The sequence below is a fragment of the Oryzias latipes genome, chromosome 21, assembly GCF_002234675.1.
Source record: "Oryzias latipes chromosome 21, ASM223467v1".
NCBI lineage: Eukaryota > Metazoa > Chordata > Actinopteri > Beloniformes > Adrianichthyidae > Oryzias > Oryzias latipes.
The window spans coordinates 28,508,510-28,522,440 of NC_019879.2; the positions used below are offsets into that span (position 1 = coordinate 28,508,510).

Genomic DNA, 13,931 nt, shown 5'->3' on the forward strand with positions numbered 1-13,931 from the left:
TTAGAAAAGACTTTCAAACACTCGGATACATATTTGGTATATCCTGACTGCAATTGGTGTAATCTATTCCAAACTTCACTATAATGCTGGAGTTTAAGCTCCAGTGTTGACGTCTTTGAATTATTGTAGCTCTTCAACTGTTTTTGTATTTCCAATGGACTGTTAAGTGGAAAAAAAAAAAAACTCTTTGTGCTCCACTTTTTGTTAGTGAAGTTTATATGCAATCAATGTAAATCAGCTGACTCTGATGCATAAGAATCTGTTAGAAATACTTTAATTGTGTAAACAGTTGTCGAGTTAGGGTAGTTCAAAGAGTTTGTGTTAGTTTCGTATAGATTTTTTGTGTTGGAAAATGAGCTGGAAAAATAACTAATATTGGATTTTAAAAAAATTGTTCTTTAGTGGGTCAAAGGTAAAATATATATGGATATAGTTTACTCTGAAAGGCTTAAGAAAAGCAGGATGTAGACCCTACAACAATGAAAAAAGACAGTTGGTTCCCTTATTCTAAAATGTAATGGCCTTCAAATCAAATCAAACTTCATTTATAAAGTTCTTTCATAACACATCAACACATGGTGCCTTTCAGAATAAAACCATCTTTAAAACCACATAAACTTAGAGCCCTGGAGGCTTTTATTTTTTAGGGTCAGCGGGGTTGTTTTAGCTCAAAGTAGAGCTGAATCTATTCGGAACCCCACCTGTTATTGTTGGGCTTGGTGTGGTTGCTGGTCCCTCTCCTAAAACAATGGTTGATCGGATAAGCAGACTGTCTGCCAATTGGCTGGTTAGTGGTTTAAATCCCTTACGCAAAAGATCTTCTACTCTTAAGCAAGGCACTCAACCCCACATTGGCCAAAAAGAAAAACATCATGTAATTTTGTTATTTTCAAGCCATAGTTTGGCCTCAGAATAGTAAATTTGTCGCTAAAATTCGGCACTGCCTGTGGTTCGAATGTAATTTGTTTGTTGAAGACGAGCGTGTGCTAATCTGCCATGATGACCCAGCTGGACTACATCCTGTTTTGGAGGCAGGGTCAGCTCGTTACTGCAAGGTTCAAGAGATCAGCATTCCAAGCTCTGCTTTCCACTGGATCTGAGCTCCTAACACATTTCAAAGTTACTTCTGCAGTCAAATTAGCATATTTTAAATTATTTGAGCAGGTCTATGTGGTAGGAATGAAGTCTGCTCTGTGGCTGAGGTCTATTCTTTTCTGCCTCACTATTTACACTGCTGTGGGCTGTCTGAGGTTGCAAATTCCTGTAGCTGTAATCATCTCTGGTTGTAGTGTATTTGCAGTAGCAGAAATCTTAGCCAGCTGTAGTTTTAGTGGCAGCCTGAGGGAGCTGAGGCTCTGAAGCAGGAGCTTCAGAATCCAAACAAGATGATGTGGATTCAGAGACAGGACCAAACCACAGAGGGGAAGTGTATGCCTTTAAGTAGCGCTGGGTGAAGTTTGTTAGAGCTGCTGCCCTGACAGGTCAGCATGCCAGCCCTGATGAGTTCTGCAAAAGAGCTTTAAAAATAGACTCCCATGGAAGATCAGCAGTTGTTGCACCCCAGTTTTAGGCTGTGTCTGTGGGAGGGAGGGGGATGTGCACGGAGGGGGCAGCTCACCAGCTGACCGGCTCTCTTGGAATGGACCGGCACTGTTGTTGCCGTCGCTCTGTAGCACCGAGGGTTTGGCTCGGGTTTAAACTTTGAATGTTGGTGTTTATTGTTCTGATCCTGCTGTGGTTGTTTTTTTGTCAGTTCTATAAACCCGACTCTGTCCAACAGACAGCAAACGAGGGCTAGAAGTATAGATCCAATACTCCAGGAATTGGACCGATATCAGGAAAAATGACTGGCTGAGATATCTAAATCCAATGGTTTAGTCCATCCAATCCAAATTGCATGGCCTCCAAATTATTCATGTTGCCTGGTAGTAAAGCTCAAATGCAAATCTTCCTGATTTTAAGGCTCAAGTGACTTTTATAACCTAAAGATAAAGATTTTGTTTTGCTAACATTTGTATGGCAAACTTGATGCCTATTTACAAAGTTGAATATTTTTTATTTTTATTTAGAACATTTTAGGATATTCATCAATAATTTCAAAACCTTTAGTTGTGTAAACGGGTTAAAATGATGCAAAATGAAAAACAGCACAAATGAAATCATTTTGCAGGCTGTTAGGATGTTGTTTGGAAAAGGCAAATGATGGCATGATTACAGTATCCATGTTGGCAGATCATTCAAAACCAGAATGTTCCAGTTATGAAAAAAATATTTCACGTATGTTTTTGCTTTAAGTAGATGCTACGTTTAGGTCATTTTAGAGCCGAAGTGGTTTGTCGCATATTGGCGTTAACAGGCATTGAAGGATTAAACCGTAGTTGACATCTTTTATCGTGAAATGAGGCTCACTTCTTCTTAGCTTTGAGGTCAGAATCTTTGGAAATAAAAAAAAGTTGGTTTGAATTTATACTTGCAAAGAAATCACTGCAAAACGAACTTATCAGAAGTTAATTGGAGTTCTGACTGCAAACGGAAAACTTTATTGATTCCAGTCTTTAGAACAGCACAAGAGGAGCCTGAAAAGAGTCTAAACTAAACTTAACTTGGAGTCAGTACAAAATATACATTAGAAAATCATCACAATCAGCCTTCTTTAACCAAAGAGATTCCAAATTTCCATGTTTTTCATCAGCTAAGGTCAGGAAAAAAGCTGTTTTTCAACAAAGGCACTGATGTTGAGTCGAGATAACTCCCATCTCTGGGTTATTTTTTGAAAAAATATCCTAATTCTGGAATTTTTTCAAAGTTGAACAGAACACTTATTGGTATTACAGTAGACAATGACGGAGTGTTGATAAGGAAAGTGGAAAAAATGAATCATTTTTACTATAAAAGGAAAACGAGTGGCTCTATGATTGAACCCTGAGGTACACCAAAGACAAAGTGAGCTGAGAGAACCACAACATTGAAAACTGAAGGAAAACATCTAACTCAACTGTTGGACCTCTTGTTTTAAGAGGTTTTTAGAGCTCGTTCAATCCTTCTCTGATCTGAATTCTGATCATTAGAACAGTTTATGTTTTTATACTTTTTTGACAGTATTTGGTAAACCTTTAGGATTCAGTAGAAAAAGTCCCTGAAAACATCTTTCAAGCATCTTCAACCAGTTCCTTTTAGAAATCCTGAAGAACAGGATCGGCTGACGAACAAAACAAACTGACTCTTGGAGATTGTCCAAATGCCTCTTAAAAACAGGGAAATAAACTTTTATATGGACCGAAGGTTCAGTTGAATCGATTCCTTCTGATGATTTGAGCGCAGTACTGAACGAGGAACGCACAGTTGCAGACTTACTGACCTGCAACTGTGCAAAATACTTTCCGCCAAGAATAATAAGAGCCGTTTGCTGCAGGCATGTCTAAAAATAAAACAGGGGATGGACCACCAGCGCTACATAATGAAGCCGAGGGAGGCAATTCTCTGCATTCCTTATGATCTTCATCGTAGACAAAAACAGAATATCAAAACTACCATCCCAGCACATGAACTAAACTAACACGGAAGTTTCCCTTTTACCCAAGAGAGACTAAGTTTCTTGTTTGGCTCAGACTGAACTGACACTTAGTGGCCATCTTTACTTTCCTTGTGAAGATAAATCTTTGCTTTATGAGGTGTCAGACACTATGAACCTCTATCAAAAAAACAATGAGTTGGTCCCTAAAAAGGTAGAGGTTTCCAGAAATTTTTCATAATTCCACGGAAACATGATTTACATTAGTTGATGGCACAGATGTTCATAAACCCGCAGTTCACCTGCATTTAAAGATCAGAGTCCTGAAGATGTGGAGAACATCTCAGAACAAAAACAGGTTAAAGGACTAAAGAGATAAAAACTATGAAAGGGTCTTCAAACAGCAGAGACAGCAGTTCAGACAAAAGCCTTCTTCACAACTGCCCTTACGGGTGGAGACGGGCCGTCTGCCATGGAAATGTGTCAAAACCTGCATGGGCACGCAGGTGGCCCACGCCAAATATCAAGGTCGTAGACCGCCCAGTGGACGCGTAGAGAGAAAATGTTCATGCAAGAGAGGCAAGGGAAGGCAAGTTTGTTTGTAGATTGAATACATTAATTAAATAAATTAAAGTGCTTTGCATACAACATGAAAAGAAAGAATCAAAATAAATAATAAAGGTGTCATCATTAAAACTCAATTTGAAGAAGGCTCAGAAGAGCTGAATTGAAAGTAACAGTGCGGATTTAAACTTTTGAATAAAAACTAATCAGATGTAGCTAAGAACAGGTGGGTCTTTAACCTGGATTTAAATAAACTGTTTCTTCTGATCTAAAGCTTTCTGGAAGTCTGTTCCAGATCTGTGGAGCATAGAAGCTGAATGCAGTTTCTCCGTGTTCTGCACTTCTTTAAAGCTTTACAAACCAGCAACAGCACTTTAAAGTCTATCATCTGGCAAACAGGCAGCCAGTGGGGAGACCTCAGAACTGCACTGATGTGGTTCTTCTTTTTTGGGATTTGAGAACCCGACCAGTTCTGAAAGAGCTGCAGTTTCCTGATAGATTTTTCTTTGGTCGTCTTGTAAAAACACTGTTACAGCAGTCAAGTCGACTAAAGATGAAACTTTCTCCGCATACTGCTTTGACATCAGATCTTTAATGCTTTCAATATTTTTTAAGATATTAGGGTGTTTTTTAATGTGTTTATCAAAGTTTAGGTCTGCGTCCATCAAGAAGGTGAGATGCAGGCAGGTCGTACCCATACAAAGAAGCCCAATAATGCTGTTCACGTGATAAGTGCACGCAGCCTGACTGTTACACATGAGATTAGTGTAGTGACATTTTGAAAACTGTTTAGATTTTCACTTTTTTTCCCCCCACATTTACAATCAGACAGTGTAGTTTGTTTGGACATTCTGCAGGCGCCCTACGAACACTTACGCATCCACGTCCACATCCCATCCGTGCAGCATTTGCGTGCTCAGTAAGGTGCTAGTACTCGCACCTTACCAACGACTTGAGTGTGGCGTAGGGATACCGTATACCTGTACGTCATAAGTGCGTTTAACTTACATCAGCCTTACGAACACTTCACCATACACTTACCTTAGGCACGACAATACCATTTTCACGACGTCCCGTTCTAGCCGCAACAGAACTTCAAAACAGACTTTAGCTCTTCTTAAGATGCAGCTGCCCCTCTCTACGACCCTCCATGGACACGGACCACCCAAGAGGGCTCCGCTAGTGCTTCAAGTCCGGTTTGGGGACCCAAAAAAGGTTTGAAGGGGGGGTGCTGCAAGAAGAATACAAGAAAAGTAATGGGCTTAAAAACCTTTTCATTCAATGCTCTAAAAAACATCTTAAAATGTATTGTAAATTAAAAACAAGACAAAGAAGAAACACAAGTGCGCCATACTTCTGGATCACATATAGTCTCTAAAGATATACATTTGAAATTGTTTAGATTTTGTGTTCACAGTTTAATCTAAAGCTTCTTTGAGGAAAAAAAAAAACAATGAAAAACTTGTCAGATTATCTTATTTTGAAAAGGTTACAGATGAAAAATGCTGATTTCATTTAAAATATTGTAGCACAAAAACATCTGAATGACTGTTTTTCAGATGGTTTCATTTCTATAATAAGATGAACTAGTTTGCTCAAAGAAAACTTCATTTAATATTTGTAAGAATTGTAAACTTTGCTTGTTTTAACCTAAAATATTAGCACAAAAATGAATACAATCAAACCAGTGAAGTCATTTTGCCAGGAGCTGACATAACTCTCTGGAACCAGTCATGTTCCTGTAAAGGCTTTCACGAGAACATTGTTCCTCCTTGTTATGGCGAGCACGTGAACACGCCCGAGTTTGTTCTTTAGGCGTCCTCACAGCCAGTCGTACCGTCAACATCCCTGATGTGCACCTGATTTGATAAATAATCACATGGGCACTCAGTCCCCAAACGCCACCCTCCTCTGGAAGAAAGTCAGCCATGCTTAATAAACAGGAAGTAGTTTGTGATAACAATCTGCATGGGCTGTGCCTGCGGTGATGTCATCCAGAGGAAACCAGCACAGAGAGACTCGGCTTCCTTTTAAGGAGACTAAAGCCGGGCGACTGGAGCCGGTCTTTGTGTTGCACATGTCAGGAAGTGCAGAGTTTGGAGCAGCACCACGTACTGAAGCGGACCCTGCATGGCACCATGAGCTTCCATGTGAAGCTGAAAGCATGCTTCAGCGGGGGATGACCCGTCTGCAGCTCTGCAACGCGTCCCCAGATGACCGCAGCCGAGTAGAGGAGACGGAATAGATCGTCTTTATTTATAAAGCAATTTCCCAGACAGAATCACAAAGTGCTTCACAAAAGGAGCTCAACATCAAATGAAAACACAGAGAAGTAACAAAATACAATAATAAAACAAAACACAGTGAAACGTATAAAGCAAGGAATAAAAACAACTAAAACCTGAATAAAAACGTCTTGACCTGAGATTTAAAACACTCAACGGAGTCAATCTGACACAACGACAATGAAAGGGAGTTCCAAAGACGAGGATGAGAGACGTCCTCTAGCCTTAAAGCGGGTTTTAAAGTAAAGATTGTGACTTGTAATGGTTTATTTCAAGCAGTCAAAGCAAGAATAATGCACAAAACAATACAATCAGCAGTTATACATTCATACAAAGATGTATCAAACTTAGGATAATTAGACATTAAATCAAAGATTGCTTGAAAAGGGGTGGAAGGAAGCAAACTTCTATAATCCCACGCCTGTTCTACCATAACCATTTTATTTACATGATTTATCAATATCCGGTTCATAAATTCTATCTGATGCCTTACCAACAGTTTCAGGTCAATACAAATCCTTAAGTATCAATAAATCACATAAAGATGAATTACTTAATAATTATGTAAAATAACTATTTTGGAAATCAACATAGCACAGGCAGATCGGTTATCTAAAATATATGGAGATTATTTTCATCAGAAAAATTATGACTATGATTAAAAATAAACACCATATCAGGAAAAATAGACACCATTTCCGAAATCATCATAGCATTTGAAGACCAAGTATCAAAAGTTAAAAATACGTCCAGATTACATTTCGTTAGGAAAATCATGAATCACTTTTTGGGGCAAGTGAAGTGATATAATGAGATCAACCAGCTTCAATAATTGATGAAAAAAAAAAAAAAATAATTGGGTTGGAAGAACCCAAGGAACGGGCCAAAGAGGACGAGGTTAAAAGGTCAGATATGTACATCGGGTTTTGACCACGCAGGGTTCTAGAAACTAAAAGTAGAATTTTAAAATCAATTCGAAATTTGACAGGTAACCAATGTAAAGCAGACAACAGAGGAGTGATGTGTGTGTTTGCTGCTTCCTGCTAAAAGTCTTGCTGCAGAGTTTTGGACAAGCTGAAGTCGGTTTAGGGAACGTTTGTTAAAACAGGTAAAAAAAAGAGAGTTACAGTAAACTTAACGAGATGAAATAAAAGGGTGGATAATTGCAACAGCAGCTTCTTCTGGCCCATTGAGGCTCAGACTAATCTGCTGTAAATACTTCCCAACACCTCAATGAGCTCTGGACAGCCCGGCCGCACCATGCAGTCCTCCAGTCATAGGGTTCAACTGACCAACAAGATCATCTGGGGGAATCTCAAAATATGAGAGCATTTCAACACTTTTCCTCATCCCCTTTATCCTGTTTTTGAGAAAGAAAAAAAGGTTTCTCTCTGCCATCTCTGTGGCAATTCCTTACAGATAAGGACGACAAACGCAGCGTTTCACCTGAGAAAAGGTGTGAAAAGAATTGTTTAAAATGTGTTTTGTCAGAGTTTCTGCCTACTTTGATGGGATGAATGTCTTGTAATCCAGGAAACCTTCAAGACGATGGAGGACATGTGGGTCAATGGGAGCAGAAAGAAAATCTCCATTTATGATAAAACTGCAGCTTCATCAACTGTCTGAACCAAAATTTGAAGCACATTTTTGTAAAGCTGTAGTTTGAGCTGCCACACACGTAAAAGGTTCAGTTACATTACCAAACGAGAACTAAAAAGCTAACTTTCTCTTTTTTAACATTTTCTTCAAGTTTTACCCTGTGAAATTCTGAAAACGGTTCAAATTTTCACTTTTTTTTCAGATTTACAATCTAGTTTTTCAGACCCTTTAAGATGATCCTGAGAAAAGTAGCGACAAGCAAGAAGCAGTTTTGACGACACACAAACTCAAATCAGGTGTGAACAAGGGCTGACAGGAAACCAGCACACAGCAGGGAGCGACTGCTTCAAAATAAAAGTCAAGTTGATTAGATAACCTTGTTTAGAACTTGATAAATAGAGGAGACGAGGACAGAAACAGCCAAAGTAAGAAAGCCAGAGGCCTGTGTTAAATATATAAAGATGAAATGTGCTGTGTTGGAGCTGCTCAAGTACAAAATGATTGAAATATTTACGCAATAAAAGTACTAACTAGTAAATGTCTGAAAAAATAAATACATTTAAACAGAAAAGGAAAATACTGCCCCCCCTCCTTTTTTTCTTTATAAGCAAATCATTTCAAACAGCGGAAATCCTGGAAAACAAAAAGCAGCATAAGGGGATTTCTTTAATCCTTTTTAGCCTCATTTGTCTGCCTCTGCTTGCAGCTTGATGATCGACTGGCTGGCGAGTAATTACCAAATCCTTAAGCTGCTCATCAACTCAAATCCTGCGTGGAAGGACTTCTCTAAATAAAACTGTCACACATTTTCAGTTCTGAAGTGTCGCTCTGCAGCAGCAGCTGGAAGTTTGTGTCGCAGAAACGAGAGTTAATTGTCTTTAAGACACAGTTCTTAGTTGTATTTTATTGGAGGAAGCACATTTATTCTTAAGAATTCACCAAATTAAAAGCTTCTGCCGGAACATTTTGTTTCTAGTAGGTTGAAATGAAGCGAATCAGCCTCTCACTGGTTTATCATTCAGTCATTTTCTGTTTAACTTTCTCAAATTTTACAGGCGTAGTTCCAGCCTCACCTTTACCCTGCCTGTTTGTTTGTGCTTCATCTTAACCCTGGAAAACCCACTGAGTCAAAGTTGAGTTTTTAATTTTTTATTATTAATAATAATAATAATTAATAAACAAACATAAAAAAAATCAATTGAATAAATTCTTCTGGGGTTCACAAAGGAACTTGAGTTTGGTTTTTGCCTTTTTAAAGACTTTTTGAGCTGTATTTTGTCCTCCGCCACACTTGTGGATCATCAATTCTTCTACTTTTACTCTCACACTTTTAATAAGATCTAATCCTCTTATTTATTTCTTTACAGTCTCCTTCAAATCTGCTTTTTTTTCGAGCAGTTCACAACCTCAAAATGACGTTTGATTTAGGTTTCAACGTTATTTGATTATTTTTATTGATATATTGATCCTTTTTTTTGTTTTTAAAAACATTTTCACATAACATTTAAATTAAATTAAACAAAGGCGGAACCTTACTTAATAAATTTATTAATTTTTACATAAAAAACTAACTGAAAATCTTTTTTTAACGTGAAAAATATAGAAAACAGATTTAAAAGAAAAGAGATTTTTTGCCTTGATGAATAATTATTGCATCTTTAAGCGATCATTAGTTCGATGAATCGATTGCAGCGTAAACATTTTTTGACCGTTTGTTTTTTCTCTTTGCTGATCTAAGCACTTCTGTTCCACGCGATACCGCCCAGGCCTCAGGAGTTAACCCTCAGGTGCAAACACATCATGAGCTGACTGTGGACTGGGTTTACGTGGATTTGCTGGACTCATCGGAGACCCATTTATTCGAAGGTCCCGCCCAGTTGGAGCGCGCTCCAACCTCAGCGAGGGGCTGAACTCTTTTCTATCTCTCTGTCAGCACTCGTGCTTATGAAAATAACCCTCTTCTTAGTGGATTGGCATGCTGGGCATGTAAATGCAGGCCAGGCAGGTCAGCTGATGCTCCGCAGGGCAGCAGATCTCACCCATTCTATAGAATCGTAGCATTTCAGAGCTGGTAGGAACGTATAAACATCGTTATCTTTGTTCCAAAATGAGTTCAGTGTCAGTAAGGTCAGTGTTTTCACACCTTCTTGTGGGAGGATGCTAGTTCTGCACAGAACTGGCTCATTTCCTCTCCAGGGAGGCGACCCATTTGAAAATGAGCTAAATTAGTCAAGGTCCGATAGGGATGGAGTCCATGTGGGTCAGTAATTTTAGCTATCAGAGAAGAGGAGAGATGGAACTCCTGGCCTAGTTTTGGTTCATCTTCTAACTGGAGACAGATAAAATCCAGACCAACATGCTTAAGCGTGACCGGAAAAAAAAAAATAAACGCAAGACATTACAGCTTTAAAAAAGGCCATAAATTCAATGGAGCCATTGTGTGAACATGGGTGAGTTAAAGTGACACCCCAGCCTCGCTGAGGTTCTCCATGTACAGCAGAACCTTCTCTGTGAGGAGGAGGGTGGTAATGTGTGAATGATCTCACTGTCTCCATGACTCCTTAAGTCACCAACCCTTCTTAGAGCACAAGACAAGCCTGAGCTCCTGCTGCCGCATAGACAGACTCACACAGACTCAGCCGTTCTGCACACTGTCTTTACTTCGTAGCTGCTGCTTTGCAGTAAAACACACTTTTTTTGGCCGATTTAGTTTGATTTGCTGAAACCGGTTCTGGCAGATTCAAACGTCACCGTCTTTTTTTCTGCAGAACCTTGGCGTTTTGTTCAGATCATCCAGGGTTTGGGGGCAAACAGGAGCTGTGCGTCACTGACTGCTGTTAGAGTGTGACCTCATTCAAATCTTTAGGCCACGGACCGTTTTAATGCCAGATATTGTTCTTAATAATCTTGTTTTATCACGATATTTTTTTCTGCAGTCCAAGTTATAAACTGACCAATCAGATGCTCAATAAACGTAGCTGGTCTCACGTAAAATTTGTAAAACGTGGTAGGGGTCTGGCCTTCCAAGAAGCTTACTCCTGATTGATCTCCATAGAAACATTGACTTAGACAGACTTGGAACTAATTCCTGCTTACTGTTGTCATCTAGCTTCAACATGGCGGCGTCCATATCGCAAAATAAATAGCGACTGAATTGTCTTCAATTGGTAGCCGGAATAAACCATTTTCTGTGGATGACATCACACTTAGTCCAACTTTCATATACAGTCTATGCTTGTTACATATTATGCTCGGGGTTTGGGTACCACAGAGCTAAAGAATCCACATGCAGGAATCACATAGCAGGTCTAAGCATGATAGCTTTTTGATTGTAAATTAAATGTGTCATATAACGAGGAAATAATAACGATTATAACGAACAAAAATTCCCTTTATTTTTAGTTCCAGGGAGTTTGTATTTATTTTTCCTTGCAGCTTATCTTTTATCTTACATCCCAGTTTCAGGGACTTTGTTTTGAAAGGTTCCTCCCCAGCAGCAGAAACCCCTGAAGCATGAAGAACAGTAGTCATTTCCGCTGTCTCTGCTCTGCATTCACTGACTTATGCAGGTGAGCTGCCACACCTGCACAAACAGAGTGAACCCCGCAGATCAAACATCTCGGTCTGAAAGCACCCTTAGCAGATTTACCACAGAGATGCTATAGCTTTATCTATTTATCAGGTTTTCCATGTCTGCTTTTCTCATTTTCGACAGTGGAAATGTTCAGGTGAACGTTAGTATTTATCTCCATACGCAGGAGGTGATCGAGGTTTGCGGTCTTCTTAGATCCAAGTGTTTGTTCCCCCACATGGATCCAGAAAATACAACAACCGAGAGTTCTATTGGGCTCTATTGGGCTAAAATACACCGTTGACTCACAGTAACCTGCACAGAAACACAGATTTTTTGTTCTCCATTACTTCCAGTGACCGTCTCGAGGAAATGCATTAGCAGGCATTCAGTCATCGTAGCTAAAGGGCTGCAACCTTAGCAAAGGGAAGGAAGTGCACACACATGCACACGGACAGCAGTCCTTTTAAGGACAAATCCCTGTTTTTGTCAGTCTGCTGAGTGGAACATGGAGTCTCTGAAACTCATTAACACTGAAATCAGCCTGGAGCTCCGACACTACCCAGTGGCTCCCCTTTTTGAAGGGGGGGAGGGGGGGTCCTTTCTGAGAGTTTGACTGCAGCTCTGCATCATTACAATGAGCATGGAACACATAAAAGAGTCATAGCTGTCTCAGTTTTCTTCACAGTGACTCATCAAAGCTGTAATGATGTTTAATCGTCTGATTTTAGGAATACAAATCAATGATACAACGAGGAAATTAGACAGTCAGAGTGTAGTTTGTGTGGACTGTCTACGGACACGTCACTTGCACGCCACGTGGACGCAACATTTACGTGCAGTCAGTGAGGAGCCAGTACTCGCACTTCACTAACAACTAGAGTGTAGCGTATTGTACGACAGCATCATCCTTAGGTCATAAGTGCGCGCAGCTTCCATTAGCCTTATGGATACAGGACAAAGGTACGTTCCACTTTCATTGGCCGCACTGCGCTGCCCTTAAGCTGCGGCTGCTCCTCTCTACGACCCTCCACAGAACCGTACGACCTGGAAAAACCTGCAGCATCCATGTGGGTGCATGTGGAGAAGGCTCTTATTTGCAACCCGCTGCTTTATCCTTTCAGTCGGTCTAATTATTATGCTCAAAATATTTGTTTTTTTTTGACTAATGATTAAAAAAACCTCTTAAACATAGAAGGTATTTCAGATGCTCTCTGGTCCATAAAGACTAACATTCTGCCTGAAAAGATCGCCTGGATGATGATGTCAGATGTTTCTAGGATGCATTTGCGTGGATTCATCCATCCGATGTCACCAGGTTTAGATTAAACTACGCTCGGCGTGTTCAGAACGTGAACCAGCCGAGTTGAAGGTGTCTCACCTCCTTTCTCCCTCCTTGTGTCCTCTCCCTGTTAACCCAACTCCAGGCTGAGGCCAGGCTGGCAGCAAAGCGAGCCGCCAGAGCAGAGGCCAGAGAGATCCGCATGAAGGAGCTGGAGCGACAACAGAAGGAGGTACACAACCGGACACACACACACACATACACACACACACACACACACAATTCCTCCACAATCCACTGAGGGCCGCACATTCAATCCTACCCGGAGTTTTTCCTCAGAATAATGTTGGGAAACGTCAATCTGTTTTCATTCTTCCTCACACAAACGTTTGTGCTGCACTTCCTGGATCCTGGATCCGGTGGGTCAGAAAAAAACGGATTGAGGTGTCAGAAAGGTTGTGAAGAAGAAGAAGAGCAAACGGATCAACACTGAGGCCCTGAAACCTTTCTGGATTTGGTTTCCAAGGCAAACATTATTCATTTCTGAACTTCAGCTAAAAAGATCAAAGCAGCGTTTATTTTAATGGTGCGAAAAGAGGTAGCCTAAAAACAGGAAGAGAACTCTAATCTTAAGAAGAAATTCACTAGAAAGTAGTCAAATGGTCTGTCCATGCAGCAAGTCAAGCACTTATAAAAATATAACCAAAATCTAGAAATAAAGACTTTCACACAAGCATTCGCAAAGGGAAAAATAAGCTAAAAAGCGAATAGTTTGTTAGTATTACTTTAAAATTAATGTTCTACAGCTCAATAAATATTTATAACTAGTTTTAATCAAATTTTTATTTTTTTTTAGTTTTGTTAACGTAATTGTTCTTTGTTTTTATCACAGTGACAAAAGCTAATGTCAAAATACCACCTTAGAAATCCTCCTAAAATCTAAAACTGTCACGTCTTCTTAGAACCTGAGTCTAATGTTGTTGAATACAGAAATATTTGTAATTTATGGTTTTTTGTATTTTCTTATTGTTTATAAAATGTTTGTTCTTAGCTTCCTTTAGTTTAATTATGTCAAACAAATAAAAATATTTTTTGTTTTTCTGTTTTAGCTGGTATAAA

The 13,931-nt window shown here is 39.6% G+C and overlaps 2 protein-coding genes across 8 annotated transcripts in view; one reads left to right on the forward strand and one right to left on the reverse strand.

The window, feature by feature from the left end:
* Positions 1-9,073, reverse strand: part of LOC101173752 (cytotoxic T-lymphocyte protein 4) — a 32,938-nt gene extending 23,865 nt beyond the window's left edge. For all 3 annotated transcript variants that reach the window (XM_020712944.2, XM_020712943.2, XM_023950469.1), the window contains exons 1-2: positions 7,865-9,073; positions 5,117-5,306 (exon numbers count right to left, since the gene is read on the reverse strand). The gene's annotated coding sequence lies outside the window, so the exon portion shown is untranslated. The remainder of the gene's footprint in view (positions 1-5,116; positions 5,307-7,864) is intronic.
* LOC101173988 (leucine-rich repeat flightless-interacting protein 2) overlaps positions 1-13,931 on the forward strand; it is a 33,504-nt gene that overhangs the window by 2,894 nt on the left and 16,679 nt on the right. For all 5 annotated transcript variants that reach the window (XM_023950467.1, XM_023950466.1, XM_023950465.1 and 2 more), the window contains exon 2: positions 12,958-13,044. In XM_023950467.1, the coding sequence (XP_023806235.1) occupies positions 12,958-13,044 (87 nt within the window). The remainder of the gene's footprint in view (positions 1-12,957; positions 13,045-13,931) is intronic.